At 45.7% G+C, this 17,488-nt stretch overlaps 2 protein-coding genes across 2 annotated transcripts in view; both read right to left on the reverse strand.

The window, feature by feature from the left end:
* ARMCX1 (armadillo repeat containing, X-linked 1) overlaps positions 1–9,288 on the reverse strand; it is a 42,735-nt gene extending 33,447 nt beyond the window's left edge. Inside the window, exon 1 of the mRNA XM_014542607.1 lies at positions 9,206–9,288. The gene's annotated coding sequence lies outside the window, so the exon portion shown is untranslated. The remainder of the gene's footprint in view (positions 1–9,205) is intronic.
* ARMCX4 (armadillo repeat containing, X-linked 4) lies at positions 1,638–12,279 on the reverse strand. The gene is made up of 8 exons (XM_014542609.1): positions 12,122–12,279; positions 11,585–11,649; positions 11,017–11,094; positions 10,720–10,797; positions 10,287–10,370; positions 9,908–9,999; positions 7,229–9,555; positions 1,638–6,508 (listed from the first exon to the last, which is right to left on the reverse strand). Exons 7-8 carry the CDS (start codon positions 9,425–9,427, stop codon positions 2,312–2,314), a joined length of 6,396 nt encoding a protein of 2,131 aa, XP_014398095.1. The 5' UTR covers positions 9,428–9,555; positions 9,908–9,999; positions 10,287–10,370; positions 10,720–10,797; positions 11,017–11,094; positions 11,585–11,649; positions 12,122–12,279; the 3' UTR covers positions 1,638–2,311.
* Positions 12,280–17,488: the final 5,209 nt, after the last annotated feature.

Here is a 17,488-nt window from a genome sequence, read left to right on the forward strand (position 1 = left end):
ATTGCACCCCTAACTGCTTGCTCCCCTGCTGGCCTGATCTCCCCTAACTGCCTCTGCCTCAGCCCCCGCCACCATGGCTTTGTCTAGAAGGAAGTCGGACGTCCAGAAGATGTCCGGTCAACCCAGTCTAATTAGCATATTACCCTTTTATTAGTATAGATTTCCTAAGGATAAATTTCTACCAGTAGAATTAGTGTGTCAAAGAGCATGTACATCTTTTTTGTCTTTTTAAAAACATATTTTTATTGATTTCAGAGACAGAGGAAGGGAGAGTGACAGAAACATCAATGATGAACCAGAACTTGGCTGGAGATCCTGGCTAGAGATGCTGGCTAGGCTGCTGATCAACTGAACACTGTTTCTGTGTCATTCCTTCATCGCCGACTCTGTCCACACCTTGGGGAACCCCTGGACCTGCTGGGGCTGGACCCCAACAATAACCCAGATAAAATCGAACCAGGCTTTTTTTGGGGGGAGGGGGGGCGCTTGTTTAAGAAAGTGATAATGCCTCAGGTATTTGGGCTAATGGAAGAGGATATGATTGGAGTTGAATTTCTTGAATTTGAATCTTAATTCTGCTACTTACTATGCGCAGAATCATAGCAGGTGGTCAATAAATACTCATGAAGTCAACAAATGGATTGAGGAACGGCTGAGTTTTCACATCCGGAAAGGCGAGGAATGTTACACTTCATGGGAATTCGTGGGGGGAATAAATGATTTGAGAACTTCCAGTCCATGGCTTTTATTGGATACCCACTGTTACTAGGATTATTGTGTAATGGGCAATTATGTGCTTCCCTGTGAAGTACATAAATATTCTCAAACTCTGAAGGTTTTTATGTCTATCACACAGGAAGACCCAAATATTTCTTCTTCTAGGTCTTTCCCATCTTGAAATGGAATAAAGCAGGTTCACGGGAACGTGGCTGGCACGATCGCCATCTGGCGGCCACAAGTGCAACTAGCACCCTCTGACCTGGGTCATCATGGGCTCTCCAGTCTAAGACAAGGCAGATCTCCTTTCAGCTGCAAAGTTGACAGCTTCTTGGAGGTAATGTAGTGAGGTGAGCACCGCATGGCTGTGCAATCCGTTGGTCCCAGTCTGACCTCTATCACTTATTGGGGTGAAACCATGAAGAACTGCCGGAAGCCAGTCCATCCTTGCTGCTTGATACAGTCGCTGCAGAAAAGAAACATCTGCACAGCATGTTTCAAGGGACCTGGTGTATATAGCATACTGTTCTTGATATGTTTGCTCCCTTTCTTGGAGCTATGTGTTTTAACCAAGGTCACCTCTCTGAGAAAGGTTGTTTCCCCAGGTAGGGATTTTCCCCTGAAGTTATGGAGGGAATAAAACCCCTTAACTAAGTGCCAGGTGGGTAGTTAATCACTTTAACTACGAACAATCACGCTTAAGCTACATAATCTTTACTCCCTGGAATGGAGATAAGAAACGCCCTAACCTTTGGAATAGAAATTGACAGGATTAAAATCAACTGGTATAAATACAGATGTAACAAGACAACAGGACACAGAACCTAGAGACAGGACTTGGCTGGAGATCCTACACAGAACCTAGAGACAGAACCTCCATGAATGCGACTCACTCCCACTGCTCAACTATATTTCTCACCACTCCCTCTTCCACACTTTGTACTCAGGCAGGCCAGCCTTCTCTCTGGAGCAGCATTCCCACCTCCATGCCTTTCTTCCCACCATTCCTTCCTTCTCCAATGCTCTTCTGTCCTGTTTTTATCCTATCCTTTAAGCCCAGCTTACTTAAGCATCCTCTCCTCTGTAAAACTTTGCCTAAGCACTGTTACCTACAGAACTTTCTGCCCTGATGGGGAGAGTCTGACCGAAGGGTCTGACCATGATCAGAGACACCTAGTTTTGTTACTATCATTTTGTTTCGGTACTTCTTGCCTTTCCAAATAGATCACAAACTCAAGGAAAAAGACATGTCTTTTTACTGCTTCAAACACACAACTTTATTGATGACAAAAATAAAATCTCAAATGTATAAACGTAAGTCCACACAAAGGACCAAAGATTACCTTACTTATGAAGAATTGGCTTAGTTTCTGCTCATGAAGCATACTAAAAACATCTCGATCTAGACAAGGTAAAAAGCAACACATGTATTTTCAGTACAAGTTTGAATTAATCTGGTGTTCATAAAGTGGTCCAGCAACAAACCATCATAAATAACATCAGTATCAAAGTTAAAATGCAATTTACAAAGTGTATTACCCCCAGGATGCAAAACCAAAATATTACTCAGATTTGTTTGGAAACATACAACTAATTAAAGTTTACTTAATAATAGCTCAACTCTTTTTTTCACCTCAGGGTCTTTGTATTCTGCTGCTAAGACTCGAAGTTTCTTGGCACATGCTTTAGGTCGTTGGAATACAAAGTAAAGGGAATTTTTACTGAAACTGTCCTGGGTAAATACTCTTGCTCTTCTTTTAAAATGGTCATTTATATTTTCAAATAGTAAAAGAGCATTAATAATATTCTCTTTTGCCTCTTTCTTGCTAAAAATATTAATTATTGATGTTGGTGCACTGGCTATGAGCAAATCTTTTGTCATAGATGGATTTTTAGAGAAATTCAAAAGCATACCCAAAATATGTTCTTTCGTTTCTCTACCTCCCACAGTTAACAAACGAAGAAATTCTGAAATATAATTTGTAACCATATGCTGATATTCACTAATTATAGTCAGGTGCCTTATCAATCTTAGTCCAGCCAGCTGCACATTTGAATTCAAGGGATAGGTGACAGTATCTTCACATACTTGATTTAAGTATGTTTTAACCTTCCTATGATTTTCAGCAGCCACCGAGATGTTATTTAGTGCATTTAAAGCCTTCTGCCTAACACTGGGGTGGGGATTATTGAGCAAGCTTTCAATAATTGAGATTCTACCTGCATTATGAATGACTTCATGGGAAAATGGATAATCGGGACTGTTAAATAGAGCATTATTGGCTATTTCATGAATAGAAGGTTCTTCAGTCATCTCAATCATGCAAATGAGTTTTTCAAGCTCTCGTGGATCCATGTTAGTTTTGTGTTTACAGTGGAAAGGCCAGGGCTGAGCTTTCGCCCCGGACCTGATCTGCTTTCTGAGGCCATCTTCAGGTAGTAAGCAGGGTTCATTTTGGTATGGATATTTCATTTCCGTCCAGATCATGGTTTCTGCCCATGATCCCATTCCTGCCCCAGGAACCATGGACGGATATGTGCCTCTAGACTCAGATGATTTTTTAGTCTTAGGTGCAGATTTGTTTCCACTTCTGTTTTCATTACCATCCCTGAACCAAGACCTTATATCAACTCCACCAGCAGCCTCAAGCTTATCCTTGTCTCCAGCCCCACACTCAAAACTGACATTTTTCTCACTCTTGGATATGCACTCATTGTTCTCACTCTCAGTCCAAAACAAGGATCTTAAACTGATCTCCTCAATATCAGGGCTAGATGCTCTACTTAGTTCATCTTCATCTATATCCTCAGCCAAAGTCCAGGACCTCATGCCAGGCCCTTCCCCAGCCCCAAGCCTAGACCCTGAAGTGGTTGTATCTTCATCCCAGAGCCAAGACTCTTTCCTGGCCTCAGCCCCCACAAAGGAATCCATAAAGGCCTCCTCTTCAGATCTACTCCAGGACCCAATACTGGCCTTGTCCTCATCCTCAAATATGGAACTAATGATAATCTCTTCCTCAGTCACTGATCTGGATTCAATACTGGGTTCATTTTTATATCCAGATCTGGACACAATACCAGCCTCTTCCCCTCTCCAAAACCAGGATCCTGTACTAGCTTCAATCCCAGCCCCAAGCCAGTACCCTTCATTGTCCTCCACCCCAGCACTGACCTGGGACCTTCCACTGGCCTGGTCCCTAGTCCTAGCCCAGGACCCCCCACTTGTCTGACTTTCAGGTTCCAGACTAGACCCAGCCCAGGATTTTCTACCAGCTTGATTCCTAGTGCCAGCTCGGAAGCCTCCTCCACTGGCCTGACCCTCAAATTCAGGTTTGGAACAGCTACCTGCCTGATCTCCAGCCCCAACCCAGGACCTTCCACTAGCTTCCTTTCCAGTGCCAGCCCAGGACTGAACATTGGACTGGTCCACAAACCCTGGCCTAGACCCTCCATCAGCCTGTTCCCCAGTCGTAGCCCAGGACCCACTGCTGGACTGGTCCACAGGCCCCAGCCTGGACACTCCACTGGCTTGATCTGCAGTGTCAGCCCAGGGTCTTTCACTGGACTGGTCCTCAGACCCCAACCTAGACCTTCCACTGCCCTGGTCACCAGCCTCAGCCCAGGATACATTTTCACTAGCCTGATTATCAGGCTTGGATCTACCACCAAGTGGATCGCCAGTCCCAACCCAGGACTCTCCAATAGCCTTGTCCACAGTGCCAGCCCAGTCGCCAATACTAGCCACATTTCTAGCCCCAGTCTCAGTCCAGGAACCTCCATTTGCCTGAATCCTATCCCCATCCAGGGACCTTCCACTAGCCTGCTTTTGAACTCCAGGCCAGGACCCTCCATTGGCCTTGTTCTCAGGCACTGTCCAGGACCCTCCAATTGCCTCTTCCCCAACCCAGGACACCTCACTGGCTTGGCCCCCAGCCTGGGAACCCTCACTAATCTGATCTCCAGTCCAGGGTTCCCCAATAACCTTGTCCCTAGTGCCAACCCAAGACCCTCCACTGACCTGGTTCTCAGCCCCAGTCCGGGACCCTCTAATGGCCTTGTTCCTAGTCCAGAGATCCCCACTGGCCTGGTCCTCAGATCTATCCCAGGATTCAATACCAACCTTATTCTCATCCCTAGCCCAAGGCCAGGACTTAATGCCAGCCTCATCACAAGCCCCAGCCCAGGACCTAATACCAGACTTATCACTAGCCCTGCTCCAGGACTCAATACTGGCTTCATTCTCATCATCAACCCAAGACATGCTATTCTCCCAGTATCCGTCCTTGGCCTGAAACCTAAATTTGATCCATCGCTCAGAGGCAATCCAATCTTCAATACCAATTTCATTCCAATAATAGTCATGGACTTTAGGCTGTGTCTTTCCACAGGCCAGAGTACCTGTCCCACCTTCACTGTCAGAAGTGAGCATGGCCTTAGGCTTGGGGTTTTTATAGACAGCACCTTCTTCTGTGGTTTCTGCCTTAGATTTGGGTATAGCTTTGTCCTTTGCACCAAGCAACATCTTACTCTGGGAAAGGGCCATGGACTGAGGCTGGCCAGAGACCATTGTATCTTTTCTGGCCTTTACCTTAGATTCAGCATTGGTATTGCACTTAACCTTACTCCTAGCACCAAGCAAGGCCTCACGATGGGAACTGTCTGAAACCTGGGGCGGAGAAGAGCTTGTTGTATCTGCTCCAGCCTTTAACTTGGACACAGTATTGGAACTGCCCCTGACCTTATTCTTAGCACCAAGTAAGGCCTCACCCCAAGAATTAGCCACAGCTTGGGGCTGGGCAGAGCTGGTTGCATCTGCTCTGGCCTCTGCTTTAGACACAGTATTGGGATTATCATCCCTGACCTTATTCTTAGTAACACACAGGGCCTCACCCTGTGAATTGGTCACAGCTTGGGGCTGGACAGAGTCCATTGCATCTGGCCCAGCCCCTGCCTTAGATGCAGCATTGGCATTGCCCTTGACCTTATTCCTAGTAACAGGTAAGGCTTCACCTTGGGAATTAAACACAGCCTGGGGCTGGACAGAGCCTGTTGCATCTGTTTGGTCCTCTGCCTTAGACACAGTATTGGGATTATCCCTGACCTTATTCTTAGTATCAGGTAAGACCTCACCCTGAGAATTAGTCATAGTCTGGAACTGGTCAGAGCCAGTTGTATCTGGCCCACCTCCTGCCTTAGATGCAGCATTGGCATTGCCCTTGACCTTATTCTTGGCACCAGGCAAGGCCTCACCCCAAGAATTAGCCACAGCTTGGGGCTGGACAGAGCCCATTGCATCTGGCCCAGGCCCTGCCTTAGACACAGCACTAGGATTGCCCTTGACTTCATTCTTGGTACCAGGCAATAACTCACCTTGGGAATTAGATACAACCTGGGGCTGGGCAGAGCTGGTTGCATCTGCTCTGGCCTCTGCTTTAGACTCAGTATTGGGATTATCCCTGACCTTATTCTTAGTAACACACAGGGCCTCACCCTGTGAATTGGTCACAGCTTGGGGCTGGACAGAGTCCATTGCATCTGGCCCAGCCCCTGCCTTAGATGCAGCATTGGCATTGCCCTTGACCTTATTCCTAGTAACAGGTAAGGCTTCCCCTTGGGAATTAAACACAGCCTGGGGCTGGACAGAGCCTTTTGCATCTGTGTGGTCCTCTGCCTTAGACACAGTATTGGGATTATCCCTGACCTTATTCTTAGTACCAGGTAAGACCTCACCCTGAGAATTAGTCATAGTCTGGAGCTGGTCAGGGCCAGTTGTATCTGGCCCACCTCCTGCCTTAGATGCAGCCATGGCCTTGCACCTGACCTTATTCCTAGTAACAGGTAAGGCTTCCCCTTGGGAATTAAACACAGCCTGGGGCTGGACAGAGCCTTTTGCATCTGTGTGGTCCTCTGCCTTAGACACAGTATTGGGATTATCCCTGACCTTATTCTTAGTACCAGGTAAGACCTCACCCTGAGAATTAGTCATAGTCTGGAGCTGGTCAGGGCCAGTTGTATCTGGCCCACCTCCTGCCTTAGATGCAGCCATGGCCTTGCACCTGACCTTATTCCTAGTAACAGGTAAGGCTTCCCCTTGGGAATTAAACACAGCCTGGGGCTGGACAGAGCCCATTGCATCTGGCCCAGCCCCTGCCTTAGATGCAGCATTGGCATTGCCCTTGACCTTATTCTTGTCACCAGGCAAGGCCTCACCCTGAGAAATGGCCATACCCAGGGGTGGGGCAGGGCCCTTTGCATCTGGCACAGCCCCTGTTACAGACACAGCATTGGAATTGCCCTTGATCTTATTCTTAGTACTAGATAAGGCCTCACCCAGGGAACTCACTACAGCCTGGTGCTGAACAGAGCCTGTTTTATCTGGTTCAGCTCCTGCCTTAGACACAACATTGGGTTTGCCCCTGACCTTATTCCTGGCACCGGGCAAGGCTTCACCTTGGGAATTTGACACAGCCTGTGACTGGACAGAGTCCATTGTATCTGCTCCAGTCTCTGCCTTAGACACAGCATTGGGATTGCCCTGGAGCTTATTCTTGGCACTAGGCAAGGCCTCCTCTTGGGAATTGGTCACAGCCTGGGGCTGGGCAGAGCCAACTGCATCTGATCCAGCCCCTGACTTAGACACAGCATTAGGTTTGCGCCTGTCCTTATTCCTGGCACCAAGCAAGGCTTTGCCTTGGGAATTTGAAAGAGCCTGGGTCTGTGCAGAACCTGTTGTATCTGCTCCAGTCTCTGTCTTAGACACAACATTGGGATTTCCCCTGACCTTATTACTGGCACCAGGTAAGGCCTCACCCTGAGAATTGGCCACAGCCTGTGGCCAAGCAGATTGCGTTATATCTGTTTGAGGCTGGACAGAGCCATTTGTGTCTGGCCCAGCCCCTACGTTAGACACACCTTTGGGATTACCCCGGAACTTATTCTGGATACCAGACAAGGCTTCATCCTGGGTATTGGCCATAGCCTGAGGCTGACCACAGGGCCTCATTTCTGCCTTAGCCTCTGCCATAGAAATGGCATCAGGGTCTCCTCTGTCATCAGCTTGGGACTTAGCCCCACCCTGAGGCTGTGCATAGGTTTTCATGTCTGTCCTGACCCTGGCCTTTCTTTTGCCTTTGGCTTTGCCCCTAGCCTTAGTTCTAGTACTAGGTAAGGCTTCAACCTGGCTTGTGGCAAAAGCCTGAGACTGTGCCTTTGTGTCTGTCCCAGCCCCTTCCTTAGACATTGTGTTGGCATTGCCTTTAGCATTAATCTTACCATCAGGCAAGGCATCTCCTGGGACACTGGCCACAGATTGAGGTTGTATACAGGACAACATATCTGTTCCAACCCCTAACTTAGAAATGGCATTGGGATTACCCCTGGTCTGAACTCTGGAATCAGGCAAAGCCTCAACCTGAGAATTGACCTTCAGGTTTGCCTTTTCCCCCATTTTAGACATGGCATTAGAATTGTCTCTATCCTTAACCCTGGCATCAGGCATAGTCTTAGGCTGAGAAACAGTCTTCATGTGAGCTCCAGTCACTGCCCTAGTTATGACATTGGTATTTCCCCTTTCATCAACCCTGGCATCAGACATTGCCTCAACCTGTTTCTTGGTCATAGTCTGATGTTGTGTAGAAGCTCCCATATCTGTCTCTGTTCCTGCCTTGTACATGGCATTGGTATTACCCCCAGCATCAACCCTTACCCCAGTCATGGTCTCAGCCTGAGCCTTGGTTATAATCTGAGACTGGGCAGAAGTCCTCATGTCTTCCCCAGACTCTGTTTGATACATAATTTTGCAATTTCCCTTGTCTTCAAGCCCAGCACAAGGCATCTCATCAACCTGGATCTTGGCCACAGACTGAGATGGTGCATAAGACCTTATATCCATTCCAGCTCCTGCCCTGGACATGGTATTAAGATTTCCCTTAGCATCAACTGTGGTACCACACCTTGCCTCAGACTGAGTCTTGGCCACATTCATAGTCTCTTCCAGGGCTCTTGCTTTGGTCTCAGCCACAATTCCAGTCTTGTTTATGGCATTCATCTTGGCTACTTCCCTGGTTATTGCCAAGGCCTCATTCTGTGTCACCAGTACTCTGTTCATCTCTGTCTCTTTTTCAGCAAATATATGAGCTTCCACTTTGGTCTGGGTCATTGCTTCTTTCTTGGCCTCTGCCCTGGCAAATAGTCCACAAGCTTTAGCTTTGGTCTGGGTCACTGCTTCTTTCTTGACTACTCTCTCAGCCTCAGAGTCAGTTTGAGTCACTGCCTCTTTCATGGCCATTTCCTTGGCTTTGATTTTGGTTTCAGCCAGAGTCACTGCCTCTGTCATAGCCATTGTTTTGACCTCAGATTGGACCTCTGCCTCTGCCCCAACCATTGCCTTGGCCTGAGAGTTGGCTTTGGGTCTGCCTCTAGCAGTGGCCTTCGTCTCTATATCAGCCCCAGCCCCACCTCCTGTTCCAGTTTCTGCTTCAGTCTTGACCTTGGATCTAGTCTCAATCTCTGTCCCATCCATGGCTTCACTCGTAGCCAAGGTCTGGGTCTGTACACCAGCCACAGTTTCCATCTTGACTCTAGACCCATTGCTGGCAAGTCTCCTCATACTCTGGGCTCTTCCTGTGGTTAATCTGTAAATGTAATAGCAGGTACCAGCCCATATCACCAGTCCTGCAGTCACCCAGCCTACTTCCTGAATGCGACCCATGTAATCACCCCTGCTGATGCCACAAATAAGGTAGGGGGGATCAGAATGGCTGGGGAAAGAGTGCGATAGGTCTGTAAGGGTGCTGGTCTTCAGCTCAAAGGCCACTACAGCTGTCACTGGAGGTGGACCTAGAAGTGGAGGAAGGAAATGGACTAAAATTTCTCTTCTAATTCTGTGCATCATACAGACAGATACACAGAAGGACAGGAAAGTATAGAAATAATGTGCTTAGTTGGAAAAGAGAAGCATTAGCAAACTCTCTCTCCATCCCCCCCTTTTTTATCACCTCCCCATTTTCCCTAGTACCCAACAATTTTCCCCAAGGTACTTTCATAGACATTTCCTTACACCAAATAAATAGTGGAAAAGAATGGTGGGAGGGCTGACTATGAGTGGGAGAGACTGAGAAGCTCTCAGACCTTGATTTTTTACTGGACCTACTCTGTCACCACTCCCACAGGTCCCTATCCCCATACCAACCTGTATTGATCCAAAGCAGTTCCCTCCTCTTTCCTTCTCTTGATTTGTGATCTACCCGAAAGTAGGTCTATATACTCATGAGATCTATGGACCTAGAGACAGACAGACAGAAAGACAGATGGAAGGACAGATGGGAGTTGAGATTTTGCTCTTCATGTGACTAACATATTATTAGCAAACTATCTATCTCCCTCAGTTCACCCCATTCCCTGTATCAAAATTAAAGTGAGGGTGTGGGGTAAGTGACAGGAATGGTGGGAAAGTTGCCTGGAAAGGGGAGAGACTGAGGATCCTCCAGACTTGACACTGGACCTACTGGATACACAATGGTTTCTACCAACCCACCCTAGAGGTCTACCCAGGCAGACCTTTCTCTTACCAGTCTCTACTGATCAGGGGCAATTTCCTCCTTGTTTCTTTGCTTCCAGTCATCTCAAGCCCTGCAGCAAACCTGCAGGTAGATCTATGAATAAATAAACAAACAGGCGGTAATAGAGACTGAATCCTTCATAAAACACACAAGCACCCTGGTCCCTGACCCCAGTACCTGCCTTGCCAGAGAGCTTGGGTCCAGTTGGCTAATGTGTCCCATTTTATGGTCCCCCCTCTCCTCTTCTTTCAGTCATACTCCAGCCCACCTTTACCCCAATATCCCAAAATGTTTCCTGCACTGAAATCAATATGGGGTGTGGCAACACTGTGGAAATCTGGCAGATTGTAGGAGAAGCAGAAGTGCCATCTACTGAGACCCCCTCAAGTACCAGCCACATTCTGTTCCCACCCTCTCAGACACTGCCCACCATCACACCAACCTCCACGGTTCTAGACAAGTCTCCCCCTCTCCCTTGTTTCCAGTGGTAAACAGCCCTACTGCAGATGTATGGGAAGATCTAGGAACAAAGAGAAAAAAGGGGGAGGTGAATGTTGAGTGCTTGTGGCATTTCAGTAATGAAGACACAGGTCTCAGTAACCCCTCTTATTGGATTTAGAGACCCATTCCCTGGCAGGCAAAACCTTGGGCCTCCCCAGTACTGAAGTAGGAAGGGTGAGAAAGGGAGGCAGGAAAAAATAAAAGGGGAGTGGCATGGGCAAAATCTTTTTAAAACCACCTGTAGCATTCTAGGGCTTCTTCCAAAAGTCCATCATTTCCTTCACCAAGATGTTCAGACTGGCAAGGTATCTGAAAACTGAAGGATGGTGAGAGAGATGGAAGCCCCCGGATCCCATACTCGAGAATCACCATAGCCTACTGCTATCTACTTTCCCTCAAACCCATCTCTAGGAGTCTCCAGCAGTAGAAGAGACAAGGTGTGGGGGGAAGCTTTTGCTTTTGCAAAATCACTATTCCTCCACGGAAAACTTACTATCTCTCTCTCTCTCAAAAATAATAATAATAATAATAATAAGTAATGCTCCTTAATACAACAATTTGTATCTTCTCAATATTATCTGAAGTACCAATTAAATCATCCATAGAAAAATTTGCTATCTTTACTGGTCTTCAGTATAAAATTTAAGTTTAAAGCCCTAAGCTTGGTAAGTAGATGCAGTTTAGGGAAAGTTCCCTAGCTAGCTTCACCCCTTATTCCAACTAGATAGTGGCTGCCGAAGTCCCTGTCATATAGAATTCACAACGCACTTGGGTGGTTCACAGCCAGTGCCCATGCTCACACTAACCTTCACAGATCCGATGCAGCTTTCTCTACTCCTTCCTTTACCTCGCCACAAACTGCAACACCGAGCTACACAAGACAGGAATAAAGGCACTGGGTGCTTGCACCAGCACCCTGGACACAGATCCGAATACTCAACCTGTCTGAATTCAGACCCTTGTTATCAAACTTCCCTCCCAACATTCAGGTAAGCCTCCCCCACCAACGCAGGGCATCCAGTCACTAAAGCCCACCATTTTCTCTGCCAACACCACCGTGCAAATCCCTTCCACTGAAATGAGCAGGAAGCTGAACAGACATGAGCGGTCAGTGATTAGAGTCAGGGAGGAAGGAGCATCACAATCTCGATATTTCCCTCTTGAGACACCCCACCAGCTAAGCCCAAGGTTCCCCTCCACACACTAGATGGGGGGAGTGGGTTCGGGAGATTCAGTGGGAAGGCTCCTGATAATTGAATCCGCATTGTCCTTCACCCCTGGTTGCAGCTACTGGGGTTGCGGCGCGGCTGCCGCCCTGGGCCCCGCGCGTCCCGAGCCCTTACCTGCTCCGCTTTTCCTGGGCCCGATGCCAGCCTGCCTGCGCAGGGCAGCGGGGAGCTGGTACCCAGAAGGGTGTGATGACTGCACCGCAAGCTGCGTCGCTCTGCAGCTCTTGGTCACGTGAGGGCTTGCGTCACCAAGGAGCTCTCGCGCTCCCACCCTCCCCCCGCCCTGCTCCCACTGGCCAGAGAGGAGTTTGACAGGGTCTTCCCCCCACTCTGAACGCAGAACTCCCCCTCCAAGTCTCTGCTGTACCTCCCTGTCACTCAGTTGGGTCCTCTCAAACCTGAGATCCTACAAGTGGCCTCACCTCCCTGCAGTTGGGATTTATTCTTCCTTGGTTACCTGCGAGGGTCTGCATCCCCCCACCCACTCCCAGGCCTTGACCAGACGCTTCTTTGAGGAATCCCCTCTCCCTTAGACTATAGGAATGATGCTCCCCATCCAGTACCTTGTTGCACCAAACAAGGCTAAGAAAGGGCTGTCAGGAAAAGAAGCAGAGAGTGGAAGGAGAGGCTTAACTTTCTTCTTATGCTCCTTTTTTTTTTTCTTTTAACATTGCATTCATTGTTTTTGTAAATCCGGAAATTCAGTCAAGCCATTTTCATTTGACATTTAGAAATGAGGTCGTAAAAATAAAAAAGACTCATTTTTTTACATTATTTTTGCACCACATTAAAAAATGTTTTGTAGTTGCTATAAACGATTTCACAGTTTTCAAAACAGACTAGTAATTATTGACATTTTAAATACAAAATTTTCCTAAACAAAATTAGCACATTTTTAGTGTGATCTATAAATTAATCTTTTGGAAAGACACTCAGTTTTCTAATCTTGGCAGATTTCCACAAGTGATTTACAGTCTTTTGAAGTTCTGGCTGAACTTATGCTCTTGTAGCAGGTGTCTGAGAACTTCTTCATATATGACTCCTGGATGATTGAATAAAGATCCAGCTCCAGATTAGCCTAGTGCCTGAAAACTAGTGATTTCCTTGATCTACCAGTTTTCCATTCAAGAGGTTTTATTTGAAGTTTTCACATAAGCATGTGGTCAAAGTAGTCTGTCTCATCACACCCTGGACCAACTGCTTACCCCACTGATGGAAATGAGGCTTAGTATGTGGAGTTTTCATTTAATCATGATGCTGGTGTGTTATCTCCGCTATCTGTCATTCATGTGCTATATCACCCTAGCAGTAGTTAGTGTTTAGCATGTTCCAGTAGAGGTAGCAGTGAGTTTGTGGTGTCTGTAAATGACTGCAACACCTCAGAGACCCATGTCATTTTTCCCTCACAGAAAGCAGTTTATGAGAGCCCAAGCAGTTTCCAGGTAAAAGAGGCCTTTTGTTACAATTTCACTGCACCACCCATTCAAACCCTTCAGAATAATCCCAGAATTTAGGGACAAAGTATGCAGAAATTAGTCTCTAGACATCCAGCTGTCCCCACTGGGGAGTCATACCCTAAATATAGACCATTCAGGCAGCCTCTTTCTTTGAACTTTGAAATATGACACCCCAGCAGGAAGCTCCTCACGTGAAAGGCCCCTGTGTGTAGGAGGGCCCCTCTAGGAGGTGAGCCAGGAGCCCAGAGTGACATAGAAACTTATTCATGGCTTTTCAGAAGTCAATTGCCCATGACTAACTTATGTTCTTCACCCAAGGGAAAGATTCAGAAATCGATTAACTAAACATTTAAAACTTCATGTAAACAAACAAACAAAGCCCCAAGCATAGGATGTCAAATGGCTAATTTATAATAATCAAAAAACTCTTACAAATCACTAATAAAATAATAAACAACTTGATAGAAAAATATGCCCATGACATGAATGGGTTTATTCACAGAAAAGAAATATAAATTATTGATAAAAATATGAAAAGACACTCAATTTCAAAGAAATGCACGTCGAAACAACTATGTATTACCATGTTTCAGCTAGGAGTTTGTAAAAATTTAGAAATGTGATGATATTGTTGACTGGTTTGTGGGGAAATTGGTACTTCCATACTCTGTTGGAGGGAGATACTCTGATAAAATCTTTTACCGGAGAGCAATTTGTCAAAATCAATTGAATAGTAAATACAGGGTGGCGCAAAAGTAGGTTTACAGGTGTTCATATCGAAAATAATACAATAATTAAGAAGAAGTATGGGGCGGGAACAGGTAAGCGATTAACCAAAGGACTTGTATGCATGCATATGAGCATAACCAGTGGACACAGACAGTAGGGGGGTGAGGGCATGTGCTAGAGGGTGGGAGCAGCCAGGGAGAGGTCAATGGGGGGAAAAGGAGATTTATGTAATACTTTAAACAATAAATAATTTTTTAAAAAAGAAACAATACAAGAATAAACCCTGGCCCTAGCCTGCGGACTGAAAGGTCCCAGGTTCAATTCCAGTCAAGGGCACATGCGTAGGTTTTGAGCTCAATCCCCAGTAGGGGGAGTGCAGGAGGCAGCCAATCAATGAGTCTCTCTCATCAATGATGTTTCTATCTCTCACTCCCTTCCTTTCTGAAATCAATAAAAATATATTTTTTAAAAAGAATAAACTCTGTTTCTCATGCTCACAACTGTAAACCTACTTCTGCCAAACCCTGTATCAATGTCTCACAAATTCTTTAACCCAGCAATTGTATTCCTAGGAAATAAGCCAGCCTACACATAAACAATTTCATAATATAAGTGCTTGTAAAGGCTTAAAAGAACTGAATCAATATAAAATGTCCATCAACAAAGGAAATATTAAATACATTATGTTAAATCTATACAGTATAGTTAATTTTAAAAGATTTAGGAAGATTAAAAATGGCTGTGGAGTAAGTGGAAGCTCACAAACATGCTCCCAGGACCAAACTAGAATTACAACTAAAATACAGACAAACTTCCTAAACGATCAACTGAAGACTCTCTGGAGAGAACCCTGATAACCAAGGATAGAAAGTGAAGATTCCATAGGAAGAGTGGAGGCACAAAATGGCATGTCGGGCTCCAACAGACAACAGCTGAAGTATTGGATAGATATCTCAGCTGGGGGGGGGGGGTTGCCACTGAGAACTTTGGGGTCTAGTTCCCAAGCTGGGACCCCCAGCAGAGAGCACTAGAACTGAGAAAGGTGCCCACATAACATCTGGTTGTGAAAAACAGCAGGATTGCTGTCTGCCAGGAAGAGATAGCTATAAATGCAGGCACCCTCTCAAAGGGCCAACACACAAAATTCTGTGTGCAGCCACTCACCTTGTGCTCTGGCAGAGGGAGGGCAGAGTGGGCTGGAGCTGTATAAACACAAGCCATGGTTGGGGGATCCAGTGATAGAACTCAGAAGGCAGATACCAGGATACCTGTGCTGAGTCACTCCTCATGCTGTGGAGGTCATCTTTCTCAGGCAAACCTGAGCTATCCTGCTGTTTTTGCCTGGGGAGAAGATAGTTGATGAACCCTATTGGAAAATCCCCTGCCCCTCTTGTGGAGTTTCTGAGGCCCATTAAGAGACTTGGATCCCCACTGCAGACACCATCCCAGACTGCTCAGCAAGGCAAAATCCAGCAGGACCCCAAGCACCTGCAGCTGACACCTGTGGGACCAGCTCCATGTGGGAAGAAACTACAGCCTAGAACAGGGTCAATCAAGGCTTGAGATTCAAGGCAGACCTCTGGGCTAAGGAGTCCCCAACCATTGGATAGCTGGCATGAACATTGGGGTTGAAACTCACTGGCAGCAAGTCAGAAGGGAGATCCCTCCCACAAACAGGGCATCAACAATCAAGTCCCAATTACAGCAGGAAAACCCAAACAACACACACAAGGGGCATTCCTAGAGCATCCAGCTCAGGTGAACAAAGAGACTACACCACTGGACTCTTCAAGACACCTTCTACGTAAGGCCATCCCACAAAGACTGGGAGGCATAGCAGTTCTATCTAACACATAAAAGCAAATATAAAGAGACAGCTAAAATGGAAAAACAAAGAAACAACCCTAAAATGAGAGAAAAGAAAGAAGCTTCAGAAAAATAACTAAATGAGATGAAGGCAAGCAACCTATTAGAAATAGCTTTCAAAGCAATGATTATAAAGATGCTTAAGGAACTTAGTGCAAATTACAACAGCATGAGAAGGGGAATAGAGGCCATGAACAAGAACCAGACAGAAATGAAGAATGATATATCTGACATGAAGAACACACTGGAAGGTATTAAAAATAGATTGGATGATGCAAAGGACCAAATCAGCAATTTGGAAGACAACATAGAAATAAATACCCAGTTACAGCATCAAATAGAAAAAAGAATTAAGAAGCAGGAAGATAGCTTAAGGAAGCTCTGGGGCAACATGAAACATAACAACATCCACATTACAGAAATACCAGAAGGGACAGAGGATGAGCAAGGAACAGAGAGCCTGTTTAAAGAAATAATGACAGAAAAGTTCCCCAACCTGGTGAAGGGAAATGCTACACAAGTTCAGGAGGCACAGAGAGTCCCAATCAAGATGAACCCAAAGAGACCCACACCTAGATACATCATAATTAAAATGGCAAATGATAAAGACAGTGAAAGAATCTAAAAAGCAGCAAGATAGAGAGAGAAAATTACATACAAAGGAGTTCCCATTAGAATATCAACTGACTTCTTAAGAGAAACACTTCAGTCCAGAAGGGAATGGCATGAAATACTCGAAGTAATGAAAAGCAAGGGCCTAAATCCAAGACTACTGTATCTAGTAAGGGTACCATTTAAAATTGAGTGTGAAATAAAAAGCTTTCCAGACAAAAAGAGGTTAAAGAAGTACATTACCACCAACCCAGCAATGCAAGAAATGTTAAAGGGACTGCTTTAAGAAAAAGAAAAGGAGAAAGAAGGGATCATAGGCATAAAGAAAATAAAAATGGCAATAAATAAATACCTGTCAATAATAACCTTAAATGTAAATGGACTAAATACTCCAGTCGATCCAGAGTTCGGCTGCTAACCCAGAAACACCGGATCTGGGACAGTGTGACTACGTGGAGCCCTGCTTCTTCTCACGGAAAGGTCAGATTTCTCCTGAAGCAGAGAGAGAACTACATAACCAAATACCTGGAGAAGAGAGATCATGGGGACACCAAGAACCAGCCCACATATGAAAGAAAAACAGGCATCACCAGAAAAGGAAGTAAACAAAATGGAGGCAATGGAGGCAAGCAACCTGTCAGAGAAAGAATTCAGAGAAATGGTCATAAGGTAGATGAAAAGAATGGAAGGCAAATTCAACAATATGTGTAAGAACCAAGAAGAGGAAATGAAAAACCAAGAAGAAATAAAAAATGATATCACTGCTATAAAGAACACAATAGAAAGCATCAACAGTAGACTAGAAGAAGCAGCAGAC

The sequence above is a fragment of the Myotis brandtii genome, unplaced genomic scaffold (genome assembly GCF_000412655.1).
Source record: "Myotis brandtii unplaced genomic scaffold, ASM41265v1 scaffold305, whole genome shotgun sequence".
In the NCBI taxonomy this organism is placed as follows: domain Eukaryota; kingdom Metazoa; phylum Chordata; class Mammalia; order Chiroptera; family Vespertilionidae; genus Myotis; species Myotis brandtii.

Bases quoted from the DNA above. Each gene is read 5' to 3' on its own strand.
- ARMCX4 (XM_014542609.1), bottom strand. From the start codon at position 9,427: ATGGGTCGCATTCAGGAAGTAGGCTGGGTGACTGCAGGACTGGTGATA. The intron at 6,509-7,228 runs GCAGAGACTGGA...GCTGCATCTAAG, and splicing joins ATCCCAATGCTGTGTCTAAG to GCAGGAGGTGGGCCAGATAC.